Source organism: Plasmodium brasilianum, chromosome 1 (assembly GCF_023973825.1).
Source record: "Plasmodium brasilianum strain Bolivian I chromosome 1, whole genome shotgun sequence".
NCBI lineage: Eukaryota > Apicomplexa > Aconoidasida > Haemosporida > Plasmodiidae > Plasmodium > Plasmodium brasilianum.
In genome coordinates, this window is record NC_090114.1 from 583,230 (window position 1) to 607,252 (window position 24,023).

At 29.7% G+C, this 24,023-nt stretch overlaps 3 protein-coding genes and 1 pseudogene across 4 annotated transcripts; all 4 read left to right on the forward strand.

Annotated features, from left to right (window-relative positions):
- Positions 1 to 1,929: 1,929 nt before the first annotated feature.
- On the forward strand, positions 1,930 to 5,763 carry MKS88_000453 (E3 ubiquitin-protein ligase; the record flags this gene model as incomplete). Its single annotated transcript, XM_067215586.1, has 1 exon — positions 1,930 to 5,763. One exon carries the CDS (start codon positions 1,930 to 1,932, stop codon positions 5,761 to 5,763), a length of 3,834 nt encoding a protein of 1,277 aa, XP_067075691.1.
- Positions 5,764 to 8,203: 2,440 nt separating this feature from the next.
- MKS88_000454 lies at positions 8,204 to 14,608 on the forward strand (annotated as a pseudogene). Its single transcript has 8 exons — positions 8,204 to 11,691; positions 11,941 to 12,000; positions 12,083 to 12,238; positions 12,321 to 12,404; positions 12,682 to 12,722; positions 13,323 to 13,368; positions 13,543 to 13,644; positions 13,789 to 14,605. Coding segments are annotated over exons 1-8 (4,794 nt in total).
- Positions 14,609 to 16,240: 1,632 nt separating this feature from the next.
- MKS88_000455 (cytoskeleton associated protein) lies at positions 16,241 to 19,723 on the forward strand (the record flags this gene model as incomplete). Its single annotated transcript, XM_067215606.1, has 3 exons — positions 16,241 to 18,713; positions 19,197 to 19,399; positions 19,625 to 19,723. The coding sequence occupies 3 exons, from the start codon at positions 16,241 to 16,243 to the stop codon at positions 19,721 to 19,723; spliced, it is 2,775 nt and encodes a 924-aa protein (XP_067075692.1).
- A 1,598-nt stretch (positions 19,724 to 21,321) lies between these two features.
- On the forward strand, positions 21,322 to 21,633 carry MKS88_000456 (uncharacterized protein; the record flags this gene model as incomplete). Its single annotated transcript, XM_067215617.1, has 1 exon — positions 21,322 to 21,633. One exon carries the CDS (start codon positions 21,322 to 21,324, stop codon positions 21,631 to 21,633), a length of 312 nt encoding a protein of 103 aa, XP_067075693.1.
- Positions 21,634 to 24,023: the final 2,390 nt, after the last annotated feature.

Genomic DNA, 24,023 nt, shown 5'->3' on the forward strand with positions numbered 1-24,023 from the left:
AAAAGATGAACAGATGAAAAGTTTTCTTTCCCATACTGAGATATAAAACGCTACATAAAAGCTTCCATTTTGTACATAAACGATCGCTTTTTTATATGATTGTCCTGTCCTCTTTATTTATTAATCATTTAAATATTTCATTCTTTAAAAAATTGCTTGCAATGTTTATATAACGTTTTAATTCTAATTTATTTTTTCTTTTTTAAAAGAACCTTTAAAACTTGCAAAATAGGGTACATATGTTTTATTTCATTTTCGTGATATAGAATATTTGATTTTTTTTTTCTTTCCATTTTTCTTTCCATTTTTCTTTCCTTTTTTCTTTCCATTTTTCTTTCCTTTTTTCTTTCCTTTTTTCTTTCCTTTTTTCTTTTTTTTTTTTTTTTTTTTTTTTTCTTTTTATCTTTCCTGCTCCTTTCTATTTTTCCCTTCTTCGAGTTCTTTTTCACGTTCTTTTTTTTTACCTCTTTTTTTAGTTAAGAATATACATGAACAAGCAATAATTTACAATTAACTTTTTTATTTTTTAATTAAATTTATGCATTAAATTATGTATTCCTGAAATATGTTTTATTACAATGATATGGGAGAGATGTTCGTCTGACTATAACCCCATTAGTATATGTACATGTGTATAGGTATATATATATATATATATACATACAAAGTTTTTGTTTACGCTTACATACTATTTCTTATACGTGAACTACTTGACAAGCAGTTTTATTATTATGCATATACATAAGTACACATGTACACATATATATATTTACAAATACAGTAGAATTATAGAGGGGGAATACTACGTAGTGTTATAACAATTTTTTTTCTTTTTTTTAAAAACATACATGTTCATAAGATTATATAAAATTTACGCACAATTATTTATGTATATATATACGTATACATATATGTACATATGAATACATATATGTACGTACAATACATTTTTTTTATTATATATATCTCTTTTTTTTTATACTTTTTTTATTTGAACATTTTTCATTTCACGTTACTACGTTTCATTTTATAAACTTGCAATAAATGTTTTCATTTTTCCTTTTAGTTTTAGTAATTTTTCTTACATATACATTTTACATATATATTATATAATTATATTATATATTTATTACATATTTTCAGTAAAAATATTTACATGTACACGTTCATGTTTTTCGTAAAGATATTAGCCATCCCTGAAAAATGAAAAGTCGTGAAAGTAGTAAACATTATGTATAATAAACTTTTACGCTCATTATATTTATACATGTACATACATATGTATATATGCATTATATATGTGTATTGTAAACTTACTTTTTGATAATTTTAACTGAGCCAAGAATATTAGCAAGTTAACGAGTATACACAAAATATACATGTACATGTATGTATATATATATATATATATATATATATATCATATTAACGCTTATCCATACATGTTCACATACGTTCATGCATATTTACACTTGATCGTATGTTCATAATTATTCTTATGTACATACGTTTATGTGCAGTACTTGGTTCTTTTAAAATAACTGCTGAAGGTGAATTGATTAATAAATTTTTGGTATTACTATTATTACCTCACTAGTTTATGTTTGTACATGTACGTGTACATATATTTATATATGTATACATTTTTGCATATATAAACTTATAAAAAAAGTGTACATATATATATATATATATATGTACGTGTACACGCAGAAATTATACATAAATATATATATATATTTATTTATTTTATTATTTATAATATTATACTTATAATTATGTACGTACAATTTTAAATAGTTTTACTTTTTTAAAATTTTTGAAAACCATTTCTAAAAAAAAAAAAAAAATTATATATGTATATATATATATATATATATATATATATATATATATGTATAAGTAAAAATAGAAAAAACTGATTTAATAATGAATAATAAATCAGAATTTATAAACATTAAAATAGAAAATTTGAACAAACAATATAATAAGGAGAAAATAAGTAATAAAAGATTTCGAGAGCACAGCAATTTAATAAATGAAAAGATTAAGAAAGTTCTGAGCATTAATAATAATAGTAACAGTAGTAGTAGTAACTGTAAAAGTAATAATTATAGTAATAGTAACACCAACCAAGCTAATCAGAATTGTAATGTAAACACATTTAAATATAAAACAATTTTTCATCAAAGCAATTTCATTAAATCGCTAAAAGTAATGGAGAATAAAGAAGGGAAAAGAAAAAATTTTTTGAAAAATTGGAATATAAATTACTTATCAAATAATTTCAATCATTTTATTAAACATATCGACACGGCAAGTGGTGGTGCTATTAGAGGTAGTTTTAGCAAGAGTGGCAATAAGCAGAGTAGTACAAACCAGAGCAGTATCAATCAGAGCAGTATCAACCAGAGTAGTGGCAACCAGAGCAGTATCAACCAGAGTAGTGGCAACCAGAGCAATGGCAACCAGAGCGGTACATACCAAAGGTGCGTCAACACTAACATCAGTAACAAACTTCATAGTTCTAACCATGATGACTACAAAAAAAATGACTACATTAGCAGCACTCATTTAACAAGTAAGAAAAATACGAATGACTTAAATCCAGTGAGCAGTAACAATCTTGCATCCATTTTATACAACCAAGAATATTATTATAATAAAAATTTGATAAATTACAACAATATACCTGACCAGGTTCAGGAAAATGTAAGTAAACCACAGAACTACTTAGATTTTAGCGATGCGTGGAATAAATTTAAGTTCAGAAACGTAGCTGCTAATGTAGTAGCCAACGTAGCGGCCAACGTCATGTCAAATGTAACCACCGATTTAACGTTAAACAGGAGTAGTAGTAATGGCAGTAGTAGCAACAGTAACAGTAACAGTAACAGCAGCAGTAACAACAACGTTAGCAATTATAAAAATGTTAGCAGTTATACGAATATTAATAGTAATAGTAACAGTAACTATAACAGCAACCACTGCAGTAACTATAACAGCAACCACTGCAGTAACTATAACAGCAACCACTGCAGTAACCACAGCAGTAACCACAGCAGTAACCACAGCAGTAACTATAACAGCAACCACTGCAGTAACCACAGCAGTAACTATAACAGCAACCACTGCAGTAACCACAGCAGTAACTACAACAGCAACCACAGCAGGAACAGTCATAAGAGTAGTAATACTAACAGCTATAATAGTAATAATAATGGTGCTCCTTGTAGAAGTTTGCACACTAGTATATGCAGGAATGCGAATAACGGGATGGCAAACAATGGCAACGTTGGAAGTATGAACAACATGATGAACAGCCATGTGAATACTTGTGTGAGCGGTCACTTGAATGATGGAGTGAATAACCTGAACAGCAATGTAAATTGCAATATTAACTCAAATAATAAAAATATATATAGAGATGAAAACAACGCACAAATGTTTAGAGAAATGACATACAGCAGCAAAACGAATAGTAATAATATTATTGGTAATAGCTATCAGGATTCTAATTATAGCACTTATCACAATGGAAATAGTAACAGTAACAGCAATGAAAGTAATGGCGGTCATCACAATAAGGATTATAATGGTAATAATAGCAGCAACAATCGTAATAGCAATAATGGATATAATAATAGCAACAGCAATAGTAGTAGCCACAATAATAATAGGTATAACAACAACAGTAACAGTAATAGTAACAGCTATAGGAGTAACAACGATTTGAATAACAGTAATAATAATAATAATAATAATAACAATAATAATAACAATAATAATAATAACAGTGGTGGTGGTGGTGGTGGTGGTGGTGGTGGTGATGGTAATGATAAGAACAACAACAACGATGATGATAATGACAATGATGATGATAAGAAGAACAACAACAATGATGATGACGATGATGAAAATAAAAATATTTATAAAAATAATTCATCTTCGTCAGTTTCAGCCTCATCTTCTGTTTCTTCTTCTTCTTCCTTTTCCTCGTCATTCATAATGGCTAATGTACAGTCGTGTAATACACCGAGGGTAGTAAAGAATAAATGTAAAAAAAAGCATAAAGGTGGAAGAAGTGGATGTGCAGGTAGTAATGGAAACAATAGCAGTAAAAGAAATAGTAAAAATTGCTCTGTTGCTACAGGTGGGACAACAACTATGATGGCTGGTACGGAGTCCTCTAATACTGCCGCGTACACTGCTTCTAATACTGCTGCTACCATCGCCACTAATAGTAGTAATCGTAACGTGTATGATGAATATAACAGCATCTTTGGAAATTATGAGAGGAGAAATAGCATGAATGTTAGAAGGGGATCGAAGGAAGAAAATTGTGAGTACTACCACCATACCAACGGGGGTGATAAATATAGGCATTCGTCAAACAGCATAATGAATAACTTTCAGAATATGTCCAGTGGTATTGATGATACAAATATACACTCGAATGTGGAAGAAAATGGTACATATAATAATCGTAGTAACAGTTATGGAAATGGAAGGGGCAATGACAATGCTGCCATTAGAGGTAGCACTGCCATTAGTGGTAATACTCCTAACTGTGGTTATGCTGATAACAGCGGGAATGGAAATTACGAAACAAGCTACAGCAGGAGCTACAACTTGCCTAGTAAAAATTCTGGAAACAAGAGAAACTACATTTCGAATAATAGCAAGGAGTATAGTGATGCGAGTAAGAATGTAAATTACTACACAAATGTAGATGAGAATAGCTGTTATGGTAGCAACAAAAATAGCACTAGCAGTGAAAATTTAAACAAACAAATGAAAAAGGGAAAAGAGATGAACGAACATAACGGGAATAATGAGAATAACGAGCATAACGGGAATAATGAGAATAACGAGCATAAAGAGAATTATGAGAATAATGAGGAAGATAAGAGTGAAGAAATGGAAAAGAAAAATACAGTTCCAATAGCAAATTTAGAAATGTTAAATCCAGAAGATAGGAAAAGAGAAGCAGAGAAATACAAGGTACTAGGAAATCAAAGCTATAAATTAGGATATATTGAATCAGCTATAGATTATTATACTAAAGCAATACAGTATGACAACACAAATCATGTATATTATACTAATAGAGCTTTGTGTTATAAAAAACAAAAATTATGGAAGATGGCAAATATTGATGCTAGACAAGCTTTAAATTTAGAAGAAGAATCAGTTAAGGCTCATTTCATTTTAGGATTAACTTTACTACATTTAAATAGTTTAGAAGAAGGACTAAAAAAATTAACAAAAGCAAAAACATTGTCAAGTTATTTAAAAGATTCGAATGAAAGTGAAATAAATAGATATATATTACAAGCAAAAAAATTAATTTATTTACGTGATGAACAAAATAAACAGCTGAGTTATACAGAACTTCAATCCTTTTTAATAGACAAAATAAATTTGCTTAATCAAATTGGATATATAACAAATGAAGAAAAATATTTGCGAATTCAACAAACGGAAAATGTTTTTAAGGAAATTTTAGAGACATTTCAAAAAAAACAAATACCTGATTATTTGTGTTGTAAAATTTCCATGTGTTTAATGAATGAGCCAGTCATAACTCCTAGTGGAATGACTTATGATAAAATTTTTTTGTATGAACATGTTAAGCACAACGGTCCCTACGATCCTGTCAGCAGAGAGCAGTTTTCTATTCGGGAGGTTATACCAAACTATGCCATTAAGGAAGCAACCGATAATTTTTTGAAAACCAACCCCTGGGCTTTTGAAGAGTAGAACTTTAACGCATAACTCTAAGCTCTGTGCATTTTGTGTGCAGGTAAAATTGCGCAGGTGTACATTTGCACACATGTAGACATACATATATATAGTTATTTACACATGCATTAGCGCCCCCATGTAGTTATTTATCTATGCATTTATTCACGTGTTAAAATGTAAAGATGACATGACCTGTGCAGGCTGCCTGCATAGGTCACCCCTGATATTTTGCGCAATAAAATTAAAAGTGCGTTTAGTTATCTTTTTATTTTACTTTATTTTATTGTACTTTGCTGTATTTTACTATATTTTTCTTTATTTTACTATATTTTTCTTTATTTTACTATATTTTTCTTTATTTTACTATATTTTGCTTTATTTTTTCATATTTTGCCTTATTTTTTCATATTTTGCCTTATTTTTTCATATTTTGCCTTATTTTTTCATATTTTGCCTTATTTTTTCATATTTTTCCTTATTTTTTCATATTTTTCCTTATTTTTTCATATTTTTCCTTATTTTTTCATATTTTGCCTTATTTTTTCATATTTTGCCTTATTTTTTCATATTTTGCTTTATTTTTTCTTTATTCATATTGTAGTTTTCAAATAAAAAGAAAAAGAAATTTAAATATGGCAATCTTTTTAAGCTGCTGTTTTTTTCATACATATGGGTGCGCGTGTCCCATATGTAAATATATGTATATATGTGTGTATGAATGTGTGCATATGTGTACATATGTACATACGTATGTTCATACATATATATATATATATATATATATTATCGCCCATATTATGTTTATATATATATGCACACGAGTGTGCAATATCTTTTCTGTGTTGATAACCCTTAAGCCTTAATTTATTATTATATTTATTCTATTCTATTTTATTATTTTTTTTTTTTTTAATTGAACTTTTTTTGAAATTCAAATTAGAACTTATAATAAAATTTACGTGCTTAATTAACAAATATGAAAAAAAAAAAAAAGAAAAAAAAAAAATGTTACAAGAGCGTCTTATAAACAAGAATGTGAAAGGATAAGTCCGCTGTCTATGGGCAAAACATGTTTAAACATATGCATGTACATGTTCATGTGTTTTCCACATGGTTTTATTCGCAGAGAAGGGAAAAATTGTGTGCGGTTGATAAAAAAAAGAAAAAAAAAGTCTTCAATAATATTTGCTTTCAATTAAAAAAGATGTTTCTTCTGGGCACTTCATTTCCGTTAGTGTGTGTCGACGTTAATCGGTTTAACTTTTACTTCGTTTGTATTTTTCTGATTTTTTGCTTTAACTGTTCATATTTTCTTCTTAAATTAAAGCGAATATTTATCTTCATTCAACTGCGTTCTACTACCGTTTGTGTAGTCATATGTATAACTATGTATGCATGTATGTATAATAACAAAAGTGGCTGAAATGCTCATTTTGCTAATTTCATTCATATCCACTTGTTGCAATGCTCAATGCTATATGTTCTTGTTAAAAATCTGAATTGTACAGGCAAAATAATATACGCAAAATGATACGTACAACGTTCAGATTTCTTGTTCGAACTAGTTATTTGTAGAATTCGAAATATATACTTCTCTTATCATCAACGAAGCAAATTCATAACGTTACATGGATGTGGGAGGAAATATAAAATATGTATTCTTTCTGTTCAACTCGAGGTAAAAAATGTACAGTTGAGTAAAAATAGCAGCAAATGGTAGTAGCGATGAATAAAAGATGGGCAAAATTTTGTGAAAGTGCTAATTTTGTAAAGAACAAAAAAAAAAAAAAAAAAAAAAAAGTAGCTAAAATATGGTTAAAAAACGGCTGAAAAAAAAGAATAAAAAAAAAATGCTAAAAAAGGGATAAAATAATGCTATGAAAGGTTAAGACTAAATAAGGATAAAATAAATCTGAAAAATGATAAAAAAGTCAAATAAACTTAATCCACTTTAAGCTAGAGCAAGTTGACCAAGGTGGAAAGATGGGGAACCTTTTGCTTTTCATAAATAGGTTAAAGCAGTTATAACTTCAGCATTTTAACCATAGCAAAAAGGAAAGTAAATGTAAATAAATAGGTTTACATAAATATGTGTGCATAAATAAGTATATATATGTATATTTATGTATAGTATATATACGTATGTTTACCTATATGTATATGTATGTATATATATATGTATGTATATGTATATGTATGTATATGTATATGTATGTATATGTATATGTATATGTATGTATATGTATGTATATGTATATGTATATGTATGTATATGTATGTATATGTATATGTATGTATATGTATGTATATGTATATGTATATGTATGTATATGTATATGTATGTATATGTACATATGAATGCGAATGTTCGTATATGTGTGTACGTTTATATGCGCTTATTCATTTGCGTGTTCCTCCAGTCAATTTAGGTACATTGTACATTCTTTCCCGTATAATGATTGTACTGGTTAACATACTTCTATCAGTAGCTTACGTAACATATACTATAGGGTTAGCATTTTTATTAGCAGAAAATATACATTCATCGATAGTTGGTGTTATTTGTAAGAGAGTGTACAGGGTAAATACTTATTCATTTATGAACAGAACGCCATATGGTAGATATATGAACAAGTTAATAATTCCCCCACATGAGATTCATAAGAATATTGTAAAAAAAAATAGGAATGTTTACAATTATTATCACCATGAAAAATGGAATGAACATTACCATAACGACATTAATAAATTTATTCTCACTTTTAATAAAAGCTACTATTACGTAAAACATCTGTATGTGAAACGTACGGATAGTAAAACTTGTACATCTGAATGTACAAACGAACTAAAACATGGACAAAATAGTAGAAATGACAAATATTATCATAGGTCTGATGCTAATATTGAGGAAATAATTTCCTCAAAAGGTGGGAACCTCTATTCAGATGAAAATGAAATTAGTAAAAACATATTGAAGGATGGCAATAAAAATGATCTTGATCAAAGTATTCCTAACATACAAAATGATAGTAGTGTGGACAAAGGAATGGCTGATAATGACGGCTTCTCTAATTCCAGAGGTAGAGGTGGAAATGAAAAGAGAGTAAGACATGACAACTGGGATGATGAATACAACCTAGTAAATGAACATGTGCTTTTGAAAAAGAACAGTAAATCAATCAAGGATTTAATAAAAGCAGGCATATGGATTGTTCCAAAGGAAAACATAAAAATGATTAGAGAAAGAACAGACAAGAAAATAAACTGGAATTATCTTTTAAAAAAAAACAATGAATTGTTGAAGGATAACATAGATAAAATATACAATGGTATATATAATAAGGAAAACATTGATGATATATTTTTTGTTTTTGATACCTATCCGTATAACTATTTGAATGTCACTATGAGTGTTTTCTCTCTTTACAAGTTTGCAAGTAGTTATGTGAATGAGAAGAAGCAAAAAATTAAAAAAATAAATGAAAGTAAGAAAATATTTTTCAATAATTTGGACGGCGGCCTAAAATTAGAGAGTGGTGCTGGAAACAGCGGAGGAAGCGATAATGGTCGAACTAGCAACATACTGGTAGATAACTTCTTTGCCGTTGAGGATCCACTCGAGAAGGAGGTAGACGATAGAAACATGCTAAAAATTAAAGAAGAAAGGAGGCGACTGAATCATATAACGACTAATCGGAACTTCTTAAGAGTTGTAGGGTCTATTAGAAAACACCTAAAAATTGTGTATAAAATATTTTCAACAAATGAGAAATTACAAAGTTATGAAAAAAATAAAAGTATGTATCAGTATATACCATACATAAATATAAAGGATATAATTATTATCCTAAGATCCTTTTGTATATTAAAATATGATCATACTAGTATATATAAATATATTTATTTCTATATAGTATTTTTTATTGAAAAATTTGATATATTTTACCTGTGTGAGGCAGTGTATATGTGTATGATTAAGAAGATATATATCAGACCTTTGTTTCTAAATTTTTCTAAGCGTCTGAGGAGGTACTTTGAGGGGGAAAACTATTCAGCTGTGGGATTGAAAGAGGGGTTCAAGTCTAACGCGGTCGGGGATGTCTACAACATGGATTCGTACAGGGGTATCAGTAATAGTAACTGTGGTAGCAGTGTGGTTGGCAAGGAGATACAGGATGAATCGACAGGATGCGCGAAACACCCCAATATCACAAAAGAAGACCAAAGCGTACTTTCCATGTACGAAGAGATAAACATATGCCAGTTTTATAATAATATGCAAAAGGCTTTGAAAAAGGAGAAAGTCAAACCTGCTTATTTTACTCCCGCCCCATTCAACTTAAGACCATTTCATTATTCTATTTATCACTCGGCAAATTATTCTAACCTGAATGATTCGTTAGACGGAAAAGGAGGGGAAGAGAAGACCAACCAAGACGCAGAAGATGACGAAAGATACGAAGGAGAAGAGGGGGAACAAGTTATGAATAGCAAAGAACTGAAAATGTTTGGCCCAGAGGATAAGAGGAAAGAAAAATTAGATTTCATTGGAAAGAATGAATATACTGTTCACGTGGATGATTCTGCAGTTAGGTCGAACAAAAGTGATGTATATATAAATTTCTATGTGTACTGTTTATACATATTGTGTAAGTTTCCATATACGGATATAAAAATTTTAAGTATAATTACAAATAAAATTATGAATACTGTTAACGAATTAACACTAGATGAATTGATATTAACATTTTATAGTCTTGCCGAGTTAGAATATGACCATTTTAATTTACAACATCGTTTGTATATCCTCATTTTTAAAAGTTTACATTTGTTAGATTACAGAAATAAAGATATGATTTTAAAACTAGTACGATCATTGCATTTAACGAATAATTTACGTACATATGTGGATGACGGTAGAACCCATGAGGACTATGCTACTGGGTATGACCAATATGAACGCACTTCCACTCCCCAGCCCTTCAGCCGAACAAGCGTTAGTTCAATTGACGGTGTTAATAGTGTTGACACTATTGACAGTATAAGCAGTGGTGTAAATAATATCAATCGGGAATATCAGGAGCATAGCAAGCAGCGCACCATCGTGCATAGCGTGAGAACCCTTATGGTTGACTCGCTATCAAAGATGATCTTAAAAAACGTAAAAAACTATACACCCATAGAACTAGTGGACATCATTCGGTACATGTCGACATTCGACTTTGTAAACAAAGAGTTGTTCAATTTTGTGTTCAGCTTACCATTTTTTAGAAGTATAAATGAAGATATACTAAAGCACTATAAAAATAATATATATTTCAATCAGTCATATTATGCTTATACAAAGGATAATACTCTTAATACACCCATTGAGATTATGCTGTGCAAGCTGTACCAGTCATACCTGTCCTACAATATGCACTTCTGTAATAGCAATGATCTTCGCAGCCGTTTAGGCGAGCAGCACGAGAATGGCAACAGGACTGAACGGGCAGAAGGAAAGGGGGTAAATATGGATACAGTGAACCGAGGAGAAATTCACATAGGTGAAGCTCACCATGGCGACGAATACGTAGTACAGAGTGTTCACAAGCACAACAGAGAAATTTCGTCATTCAGATTTAACGAAAGAACTCTTCAATTACTTAAAAAGACTTATATGAACAATATGAAAACTTCTTCCTACAGCTCGTCCTCTCTACATTATGAAATAGCTGATATCATACAAAAAGATTTTAAAATTCCTTGTCATGTAGAATATGAAACAGATAACGGTATGCTCATAGATATTGCTATATTATATCAAGATTTTAAAAAAATAGACAAAAATTTTCCATATTTTAAAAATATTGCTATTGAGATTAATGGTCCCTTTCATTATAAGACTAAATCGATAAACGGGGGTCTTCCATTCCTTAACACGAAAACGATTTTAAAAAAGAGGTTGAAAAAAAGGAAATAAAAAAAAAATATAATAAAATAATACGATGCCATAAGTATTGGCATTATCACATCATTTTTAACTTTAATACAGTTCGCAGAGCTGCACAATTATTATATATATAAATTTTTGTTTTTTTGTTTTTTTTTCGTTTTTTACATGTTTACGTATTCATGTATTTACGTTGTTCATGTTATTCACATTTTGCTCGTTTTTATTATTTTTTTTTTTTTTTTTTTTTTTAATTTCAGGTTACTGGAACATGATGATTGGCAGGTCATTTCGTTTCCCTTTTGGGAAATCAAACCATGGTAATTTTTGTATACATTTATATAAACATTTATGCAAATTATTTTTATATATTCATGTGTGATAGGAGAAAAGATAAAAAAGAAAGATAAAAAAGAAAGAGAAACATAAAACGAGCGAGAAGGCGAGCGAGAAGGCGAGCGAGAAGGCGAGCGAGAAGGCGAGAGAGAAGGCAAGAGAGAAAGCGAACGAGAAAGCGAACGAGAAATCGAACGAGAAATCGAACGAGAAAGCGAACGAGTTAACGAAATATAAAAGAAACATGAAAAAAGTGTTTTCCTTTCAAGCTGAAAATAACGTCATAAAATAATTTTCTTTGCAGGTTTAGCAAAACGAGAAAGGAAAACTACATTTTGAAGGTGTTGCCACATGAGATAAAACATATTTTTAATGAAGCTAAGATTTTGTAAGAGGCATTTACCCGTGCTGCATTTTACCTTTTTTTTTTTTTTTTGCCCCGTTGTGTGTTTATTTTTTAAAAAATTTGTTACATAAGAGTGTATATGTATACTTAAGTCTGTGTTTGTTTTTGTTTTTGTTTTTGTGTTTGTGTTTGTGTTTGTGTTTGTGTTTGCATTTGCATTTGCATTTGCGTTTGCATTTGCGTGTACGTCTACGTATGCGCGTACGGGTATATTTATATATGCATTCCGTTTTGCATTTTACGCATCATATTTTTCTAGGGGAACAAATACGAATACGCGTGAGAAGTGGCTTATCATAAGTAACACTGCTCTTTCCCCTTAAATTTTTGTAAATTTTTTTTTTTCTTTATTGTTTACATGTTGGATTGTTACATAATATATGTATAGGATAGTTATTATTTTATTAGCCTTGCTTTTTTTTTTTTTTTTTTTTTTTTTTTGCATTTCTCGAATATTAAAAATTAAAAAATAAAATAAACTGTATATGGGTAACAAGCGTACATAAACATATATACATATGTAATATAGAGGTTATGTTTTTATATTTGGCGGTTTTGGCACATTCATCAAATATACCGCTTTGCTATTTTATAACAATATGCTATCAAATAGCTTTTGCAGTGTCAACATGTGCTCATTTGTGTATTTATCGTAATACGCCTTTACGAATTATATTGCATACAATATTCATGTGGAGAAAAAAAAAAAAAAAAAAAAAAAAAAAAGTGGTAAACGCGTTTATATATATATATATATATATATTTAGTATAAATACTAAGAAATTCACGTTTTAGCAAAGAGAGAAGGAAAGAGCGATCGTATGTATGTATAAATATAACGGGAAAGTTTTTCTTTTTTTATGCTTTTTTTGATTTTTTTCCCTTTTATGCGTTGAAAAGCCAAGTTTAACTTAATATCCTTGATTGAGGTTACCTTCTCGAGAGGGTTAAAATAAAGCAAAATGTGTTTAGCACAAATTTGTGAGAATCGGAATTCATTTTTATCTTTTTTTTTTTTTTTTTTTTTACTTTATTACACATTTTTATTTAATTCTTTTTGTTTTTATTTTATTAAAAAATAACTACACGATAGTGCCTTTTTGGCCTTTAACCAGCGTAGACCAAGAGAAAAGGTAAAAAAGAAAGTTGAACAAAGGCAAACATTGACAAGGTGCAATAGCAAATCAAATGAGAAATCTGTTAAAGCCCATTTCGGCTCTCAGTAAACCATACGTAGTGGTGATCTTTTTCTTTTTTTTTTTTTTTTTTTTTTTTTTTTTTGTTTCCTCGACTAGCAAATCTATTCGTTGGTCCATTTTTGCATCCATGTGTTCACGTGTTCGTTCCTTTTGTCCCTCTTAAACAGCGTTGTTCTTCCGACTGATTATCCATACAGACTGTTGACAATGCCACAGAACGATCATATAGAACTGCACCGAAAAAGGTATGGGTACCGGTTTGACTACTTTGAAAGAGTAAGAAAGAAGGAGGCGAGAAGTGTCCATAAGGAATCTTTAAAAGCTAAAAAACTGAGAGGAATTAAGGCAAAAATTTATAATAAGAAGAAATATGCAGAGAAAGTAAATTTTAAAAAAACGATAAAACAGCATGAAGCAAAAGATGTGAAGGTTGCTGAAAAAGTTCGAGACGATAATGGTTTACCGTCTTATTTGTTAGATAGAAATCAAGTTAGGTATACAAAAGTGTTAACCAATTTACTAAAACAGAAGAGAAAAAGTAAAGCAGGGAAATGGCAATTGCCAGTACCAAAAATTCAAGCATTAAATGAAGCTGAGATGTTACGGGTTGTAAAATCAGGTAAAAGAAGAAGAAAAACATGGAAAAGATTAATTGATAAAATATCATTTGTAGGAAAAGATTTTACTCGAAAAAACCCCAAATTTGAAAGGTATATAAGACCAAGTAGTTTAAGATTTAAAAGAGCTAATGTTTATCATAGTGAGTTAAAAACCACTATTTCGCTAGACATCATTAGTGTTAAGGTTAACCCTCAATCAAGTTTATACACCAACTTAGGAATAATAACAAAAGGAACAATAATTGAAGTCAATGTTAGTGAATTGGGACTAGTTACACAGTCTGGTAAGGTCATATGGGCAAAATTTGCGCAGGTAACCAACAACCCCGAGCTTGATGGATGCATAAACGCAACACTACTCGTTTAGGCATTTTGAGGTATGTATTTTTATGGTCCTCGTTTGGCATTTTTGTGGTCAAGTTTTAGAAGTTGTATGATCCTCGTTTGGCAGTTTTGTGGTCAAGTTTTAGAAGTTGTATGATCCTCGTTTGGCAGTTTTGTGGTCAAGTTTTAGAAGTTGTATGATCCTCGTTTGGCAGTTTTATATGGTCGCCATTTTTTAACCCATTAATGTCTTTTTTATTTTATTTTATTTTATTTTATTTTTTTTTATTTTATTTTATTTTTTTTTATTTTATTTTATTTTTTTTTATTTTATTTTATTTTTCTGTTTCACACACATGCATGCATAGCAAACAAAACATTTTTAAATAGGACGTAAAATTTTGAAAACTATTTTTTTTTTCCCATTTCCCCCCGTATTACAGTTTATTTACAATTTAGCCATTACTCGCATGTAATGTATATGTATATTCGTGTATGCATGATATATGAACACATGCACACGCTATTGGCATATTTTCCCCGCCCTCCCTCTATTAATACATGCACTTTTTCATTTCATTTTTGTACAACTAATTATGAACAGAAACATGTCAATTAAATTATTATGGTATTTTTCATTTTATTATTAGATGAAAAGTGCGACTTAATTCTTTTTTTTTTTCTTTTTTCTTTCAAATAATCATATACACTTTATTGTAATATATATATATATATATGTATATATATTATTAGTATATATATATATATGATGCTCATTTTGCGCGCTATATAGCCAAAGGTTTAATACGGGGATTTCAAATAGCATCCATTTTTTTAAGCGCTAAAAAAAAGCCCCACACTTTTTTATGTCGATAAACGTTTGGGGGTAGCTTAACGGGGGAGGTAAAAAATGGCGAGGCGCAAATTGAACAAAAACTGGCGGGGTGGAAAACGGAATGTAAACAAAAAATGCGCAGAAAAAGTGAATGGTAAAAATGTATGGCAAAAATGTATGGCAAAAATGTATGGCAAAAATGTATGGCAAAAATGTATGGCAAAAATGTATGGCAAAAATGTATGGCAAAAATGTAAGGCAAAAATGTAAGGCAAAAATGTAAGGCAAAAATGTAAGGCAAAAATGAGCATAAAATTTTTGCAGCAAAAATGAACGAAACAATTCGCACAAAGTAAATAGCTAGTTAAGTAACGGAGAAGCGGTATGTTTTCCATGCGCCTATCCCGCATATTTCTACTATAAGATATATAAAAACTCTATGCACAATCCCCTTTCCTTTTTGAAAATTTTTTGCACCTTCTTTTATGCATAAAAATTGATTTAAAAATGCTCAAATATAGGAAGTCCATGTTAGAGTATCCTGCACATACATAAATATTTTCTAAAATATATTATTTATTGCGCTATTTTGCGCTAGTTTTTCCTCATTTTAAATACTCCTCTGTGATAATTCGCGCGTTTTAATACACGTACGCGCTTGAGAGTTAATATGTACATGTGAGTACACATATATGAATATGCGCATATATATATATATATATATTATATGCATGTACTTACATTTTGCATGTAATCACGTGGTATATACGCATATTTATACACGCCCTTTTCCACTAACGCAAAAAGGAGAATCTATCATATTGACACATACTGCAAAAAATGGAGGGCCTGTTCAACAACAAGAAAGAACTCTTCATCGGTAAGCGAGTCTTCAGTTGTAATTTTACGAAGAACAAAATAGACAAAGAGGAAAAAGAAAATTCCATCTTGGGAAAAGTGAGTGAACAACATTATGCACATGTTCAGGATAAATTAAAAGGTAACGATAATGAAAGGAAAGAAGAAAGCACGTCAGATGAAGTTGTTGATAAAAATTTAAAAATTTACTTGTTTAACGAAGACATAAAAATAAAAATAGGCACAGTTAGATATATAGGACCTTTAAAAAATCATCCTGATACTAATAAAATATTTTATGGTATTGAATGGGATAACAAGTTTGATGGTAAACATTTTGGTAACTACAAAGGGGAATTCTATTTTTCCCCTCTTCTCCATATTAAAAAGGACAAGACGAAACGCCATTATTATGATCAGCTTAGCGAAGGCCTAGCGAATTTCCATGACGATGCTGATAGCAGAGATAACACCACTGGTAAGGTTGGTAGTAGTAGAGTCCAAAAAAGTGGCATTGGAAATAGTAGCAGCAATAGTAGAAGCAATAGTAGCAGCAATAGTAGCAGCAATAGCAGAAGCAGTAGAAGAAGCAATAGCAGAAGCAGTAGAAGAAGCAATAGCAGAAGCAGTAGAAGAAGCACTAAAAGAAGCAACAGCCACAACTGCAGTGATAGTGGGGAGAAGCTACGCTTGTGGAGCGGGAACAGCGGCTGCACACCGTGTTCCTTTGTACCAATAGAAAATATACACGTTGGTATCACGTTCATGCAAGCATTAAATTTTCGATACAATTATTTTACTGACTTAGATTTGAGCATACAAGATTATCAAACGAAAAAAATGAAAACAGTTATATTTTCAGGAGAAGAAAAAGCGAGAAATTATTTCAAAAATTTTTGTAAGCTTAAAAATATTACATTAAATAAATGTCTAATATATACTTATGGTTTTAAAAATAATTTGTGTTTCAGTAATTTGGAAAGTTTATCTTTATGTTGTAATCTTTTTAGCAAGTGGAATGATATTTTTAAAATAATTAAAATTTCAAAAAATTTAACTTACCTGAACGTGTCAGAAAATAAATTTACCAAATTGGACTTGAACTGTGTGCTCGCCAAAGTTATATGGAGCGAAGGAGAAGATGAACATGCGGTTGGGTATAACCATGAAGATGACGTGGTCTACTTTGAACAGATAAAGGAGTTGTGCCTAGATAACACCTTGATCGACTGGGACGATGTGTTAGCTCTATCATTTATTTTTCCAAATCTGGAAACACTCAGCATAAAGAAGAATTATATAACTAGTATAAAAATAAAAAATATCAGGGTTACTAAAAATTCGATCATTTTCAAATATATAACCAATAAGAAGTATAAGGAGCTATTTCACTCATATGAGAAGGATAACTTATATGAAGATCTAGAACATTCAAGGGGAATACAGCCAGAAGCACAGCCAAGTAGTACAACCCCTTCAGGGAGAATAAAAAATGAGTATGTGCTTCCTTCATCAAATGGGTGTACTTATGATAGGAGGGAAGGATTCTTGTTAGAAAGGAAAAAGTCAGCTGTACTGAGTGTTCAAGAAAGAGAACGAGAACGAGAACGAGAACGAGAACCAGAACCAGAACCAGAACCAGAACGAGAATATGGCATAGGGGAAGAAGTCGTAGGAGGAAAAGACGAAGAAGAGAACATTTCCCAAATAAAGGAAAAAAGGGTCCTCGAAGGAACACCACAAAAATATTACTTAAAGATTAATGCAAACCCTTCCACTGGAACTACAGAAAGTAAAGGATTATCAAGTGATAGAATAACTGGGGTGGATCAGGATGTGTTTCTTGTTGATATGAAGGAGGAAGCCCTTCTCGTTGACGTGAATCCCTTTAGACACTTAAAAAAAATAGTGCTCAATGACAACTACTTGCATGACTACGAAGAGCTCTTTTATTTTGTGCATCGAATAAAAACTGTTCAATCTTTATTTATAAATAACAACAAGTTTAGTGATAACAGCAACTTGATAAATATTGCATATACCATATGCTTGGAGGAAAAGAACAAAACTGAATTAGCTAAATTAGACAATTTTGATTTAATAAATAGAAATTTTAAGCATATAAAAGAATTCTTATTTGATAACAACGAAGTAAAAAATTATGAAACGTTAAGAGATTTATTTTATATACTATACAATATTGAAATTTTAAAAATTCAAAATAAAAAAAAAAATTTTAGTGAAAAAAAAAGTCTTCGTTATATATATATATCAGTTATGCCCCAGCTAAAAGTACTGAACCATAGCTCTATTTCCAAAAATGAAAGAATAAATTCTGAGCGCTTTTTCATTTCGTTATATCATAAGGATAACATAGCAAAAATTTTCAATGAGCAAGTTTTAAACAGAAGACATAGTACCAGACTGGAACAGATACACTACAAAGCGATGCAAGGTACGCAGGCAGAGGTTTCTCACACTGTCTCACCATCCTTTTTATTACATATATACATAAATGTACTCAAATATATATATATGCGTATATATGTGTATATATGTGTATATATGTGTATATATGTGTGTATATGTGTATATATGTGTATATATGTGTATATATGTGTATATATGTGTATATATGTGTATATATGTGTGTATATGTGTATATATATGACTGCGTTCATGCTACATACGCTTTAGTTTCAGCGTATCGTACAGATGGCCATTCGTGGGGTATAACCCTTTCCATCGTTTTTTCGTGGACAGTGCTTCCATTTCTGCGCGCCTATACGAACTAGTGCAAACGGGAAGAAGTACATGTATACACGAATACATGCATGTCCACCTGTATACACACATACATACATACATATGTACACATGAACATATGTATGTGTTCCTATACACGCACTTCTCCACCACCGCCACCCCCCATTTGCAGATCAGACAAACACGGAAACGTCCAAGAGCATGCAGAGCAATTTGATTAACATTACCATTATTCCTGAGTTTCTTAATGCACAGAAATTCGACATTATAAAAAAAAAAGTGAACAGAAATATGAATATCAAAGACTTAAAATTTTTATGTTCAAGGCTCTATTCAGTGCCTCTCCCTAAGTTGCAGTTATTTTACACAGATGAAGTAAGGACGCACTAGCCAAAAAAAAAAAAAAAAAACGAAAAGAAAAGAAAAGAAAAGAAAAAACGAAATAGCTAGTACATGTCGTGTCTCAGTACATACACTTCTTAATAGTTCATTTTAGGGCTCACTTAGTATGCTTCCCTTCAAGTTATAATATTTTTTTTATGAATTTGTTGCACCTTGTTATGCACTTTTTTTGAACTTTTTTTCTTTTTTTTTTTTCAGAACAATCCCATGTGCATAGAAATTGTAGATACCAATTCGAGCCTCTATACTTACGGAATTGAAAACAATTCTAAAATAAAAATAAAAATGGAGGAGTAACTCCTTTTTAGGTTATTTTTTTAAAGGGTCCTCCTTGTGTGCGCTTATTTGAGAATATATATGACTACATCATCCCGTTTGTATTAATGCTCCCTTTTTTTTTGCTGCCCTCATCGCGCTAAACGTTTTAAGTGCGTTCAAGTTATTTCGCCATTTTTCCATTTTTCCATGTTACCCTTTTCCCTTTATCCCTTTATCCTTTTACTCTTTTTTTTTTTTTTTTTTGTTTGTTTGATAAGAAATTAACGAAGTAATGAAATTATCTCGTAACGGGACTGCATAAAACGACATTCCCTTTTTTGCTTTTTATGTTTTTGTTTTCTATTTTTAATTAAAATTGACTTCCTTATGGTTATTTATTCTGTTACATCGTAGTTTGCAATATAATTTATTTATTTTATTTTAAGTGCATGCATGTTAACAGATCGATTTCATACATATGTACAGGTTGAATTATGTACTTATATAAGTACTTTAGAAAAAAGGCAAGTACCTGCACACACATATATGCATGAATATAAATAGTATGATACCCCAGTAAATACTTACACAAATTCGTAATTCGTACTGTCCAGTTGATATATCCACGACAAGAAACTGACGTTACTTGGTGGTGCAATGAAAGAGCCTGTTTACAGTTACATAAAAAGGAGGAAGAAAAAATGTAGACACGAACATTGTTGGTATATTAAAGAAATTCAAAAATGATATTTGTACTTCCTCCTCTGTTCCCTTTCCTTTTATTATTCTATTACTGTTGTTACTACTGTTGTTACTACTGTTGTTACTACTGTTGTTACTACTGTTGTTACTACTGTTGTTACTACTGTTACTACTGTTATTATTATTTTTTAATTTTTTTTTTTTTTTATATGTGTGCATAAATGAATAAGCTTATCCTTTGTCATGTTACATACACGTTTGAGTAAACATGCAAAATGATACAAGAACGATACACAAAAAAAAAATATGCATGAAATGGTCATTTCGCGTGGACGTAGATATAATATAAAGAATTAATACTTTGCATTTATTACTTTATTATAATTTTTTTTTTTTTTTTTTTTTTTTTTTTTTTTTTTTTTAAAAAGGTATGTAGTAATATTGGTAAATAAAAAAAATATAACTCCTACTGGCATAACCTTTTTTTTTTCCGCGTGAACATAATTTTCATAAGGTAACAGCTTAAAAATTATTTCTTTATTAAAAATTGATATAGTTTCATTAAATGATAAAAGATAAAAAAAATAAGCGAATTGCAAAAAAAAGAAAAAAAAAAAGCAATGCAGTAACTACTGTACATAAGTTTTTAATTTTCACAACAGCAAACTGTTATATGCACATATTACACAAACGTATACATATATAAATATATTGCATAACTGGGCTTTCTATGCTGTTGCAAATATAAAAAGAACGTAAAAAAAAAAAAAAAAAGATAATAAAGGATATAAAAAAAGGAAAGGAAAAAAAGCAAAGCACGCAAAAAACGCAAAACCTACAACTTAGACACAACTGCAAAACATCCGTTTTTCAAACTATTCGCAGTTTAACAAAGGGAAAAGCGAATTAGCAAAAAACAAATAAAATAAAAAATAATGGAAGAGCTAAGCAGAGACATGACTTTGCACCTAAAGGATGAAAATAAAAAAAAAGAAAAAAAAATCGAAACGGAAAATATAATTCAAATAAATTTCCATTTACCTGATGGCAGTATTCGTACTCACAATGAAAAAGCAAGTATTGAAGTTGGATATATAAAATTAAGGCTATCAAAAAAATTACAAATACCATATGATAAAATTAATTTAATTTATAATAATAATATTATGCTAGACCCCTTATCAATAATTGACATAATAAAAACAGATTTGGACATTATTGATATATATGTTAGCACCATTCATTAGGAGCAATGAGAAATGCATAACTAGTGGTGATCTCAGTCTTGTTTTATTCTGTGTAGGAAAAATAGAGTCGGTAATTAATCCAGCGCTTATTGGCCAGTCTTCCCATCAGTGTTGCGCATATACATACACACGTGCTTGAGTCATACATATATAATATATGTGTTCTCCTTATGATTCCTATTTTCCTGAAGACTCGCTTGTTATTACGTTCTTTATTTTATTATATTAAAATATATTAGACCATGCTAAATGTTACTCTGTTTTACTTTACTGTATTTTTTTATTTTACTTTATTATACTTTATTATACTTTATTTTTTTATTTTACTTTATTATACTTTATTATACTTTATTTTTTTATTTTACTTTATTATACTTTATTTTTTTATTTTACTTTATTATACTTTATTTTTTTGTTTTACCTTATACTTTTTTTTTTTTCCCCTCTAACAAGTCCAATTTTTCTGCCCAAATTTTTACTCTTACCGTCTTCTCCCAAAGTTTTATTTTTTTTAATTTTTTCCCAAAAATATTTACTACGTGTTTAACTTAATTAAAATTAACGAATATCATGAATCCTTTTTTTTTTTTTTCCTGAACATGTGCATAAAATATTACTTTAAGTACTTCCTTCTGTTTGGTACTTTTTTTTTTTTTTGTGTATGTTTCATTTATTAACAAACTTCCTCTCTCCAAATAACAGAAAAACATTAAAGTCGAATTACAATTTTCGTTCGTACATATTATAGCATAACAATTTGTCCATCATATCTGCATGTGTTAATATCATTCTCCTACAACAATATCTTGATAATTTCAATTCATCCAATGCATCACATTTTGACATTCCCTCTTCTAACTTCTTCTCGTATAAGCTCCACAAATTTCCAATTAATTTTCCACAAGTAAAACAGCGAACGGGTATAATCATTTTTTCCTTTCCCCCAAAGAAATTAAGTGGGTATAAAATGGTTCCAGCGCGGTATGCTGAACGTACATGCGCGGGCACTCAAGCGTATGTAATCAGTATATGCGCTATATATATATATATATATATAATATGTACGTATGCGCAAATGCTCGCTTATATGTATATGAACGTAATTGTAACTGTAATTGTAATTTTACATGAACATGTACATGTACCTACAATTGCGAACGTATTTTTAAATTTTTTTGCGACGAGACTTATTATAGCTAAAGTTTTACGCCCTTAACTTTTACGATCAATTTTACTTTCGCTTTTATTACAGTACAGTATATTTTTCATTCACTGTCAGATATTTATATACATAAAAATGCACAAATATACAAATATATGCACAAATATACAAACATATGCACAAATATACAAATATATGTACGAATATACAAACATATGCACAAATATACAAACATAAGTATAAATATACATACATATGTACATATATATATGTATGCTTACCTGGCTATATGCATACAATCTTACAATTTTAAAATTGCTTACAATTATTTTTACATGCTATTTTGTCGTACTATTATACATGATACATATACTGACGAAAAAATGGTATTCCCTTAAGCCTTCTTATACCTTGTTAAGTAAAAAAAAAAAGCTTCTGCCTTTTAACTGTATCAAATTTAAGCATTTAAAAAAAAAAAAATTAAATAAGCAAGCAAACAAAAGGCAAACAAACGGGCAAAGAGATAGGCAAACAAACGGGCAAAGAGATAGGCAAACAAACAGGCAAAGAGATAGGCAAACAAACAGGCAAAGAGATAGGCAAACAAATTGGCAAACAAATAGGCAAAGAGATAGGCAAAGAGATAGGCAAACAAATAAACAAACCATCGAACGAATAAACAGAGTGACGAGTTCGAATTCTTCTCTGCTAAGACTTATTTTTGCATTTACTTCAATTTTGCAAAATTTGCGAACTGGTAAATTAAAAAAAAAAAAAAGGAACTCTTAAGGAGATGGAGGGGGGGAAGCACGCCCAGCTCTTGTGTACTGGGTATCTTGAATATGAACAATTATATGGGAATAATTTTTTTTTTATTAACGAATTGATGACGAATGAAAAAAATACGAAAAAAATTGCTGTGGAAAACATAAGAAAAAATAATGCAAAATTAAAGGGGAAATAGCTAATTTTTTTGCTTCAAAAAAAAAAAAAAAAAAAAAAAAAAAAAGAGAATAAAGAGATGGTCATTGGAGTTAATTTAAAAATAATAAATTTATTTGTCACATATGATGTTTCGGGAAATAAAAAAAAAAAAAAATACACTACTTAAAATGGGTAAAAATTAAAAATAGAACTGTATTATGATGCACCCTTTTTCGCGTAATTTTCCCCATTCATATATTCGAATTACATTATGCTATTATATATATATGTACAAGTAATAACA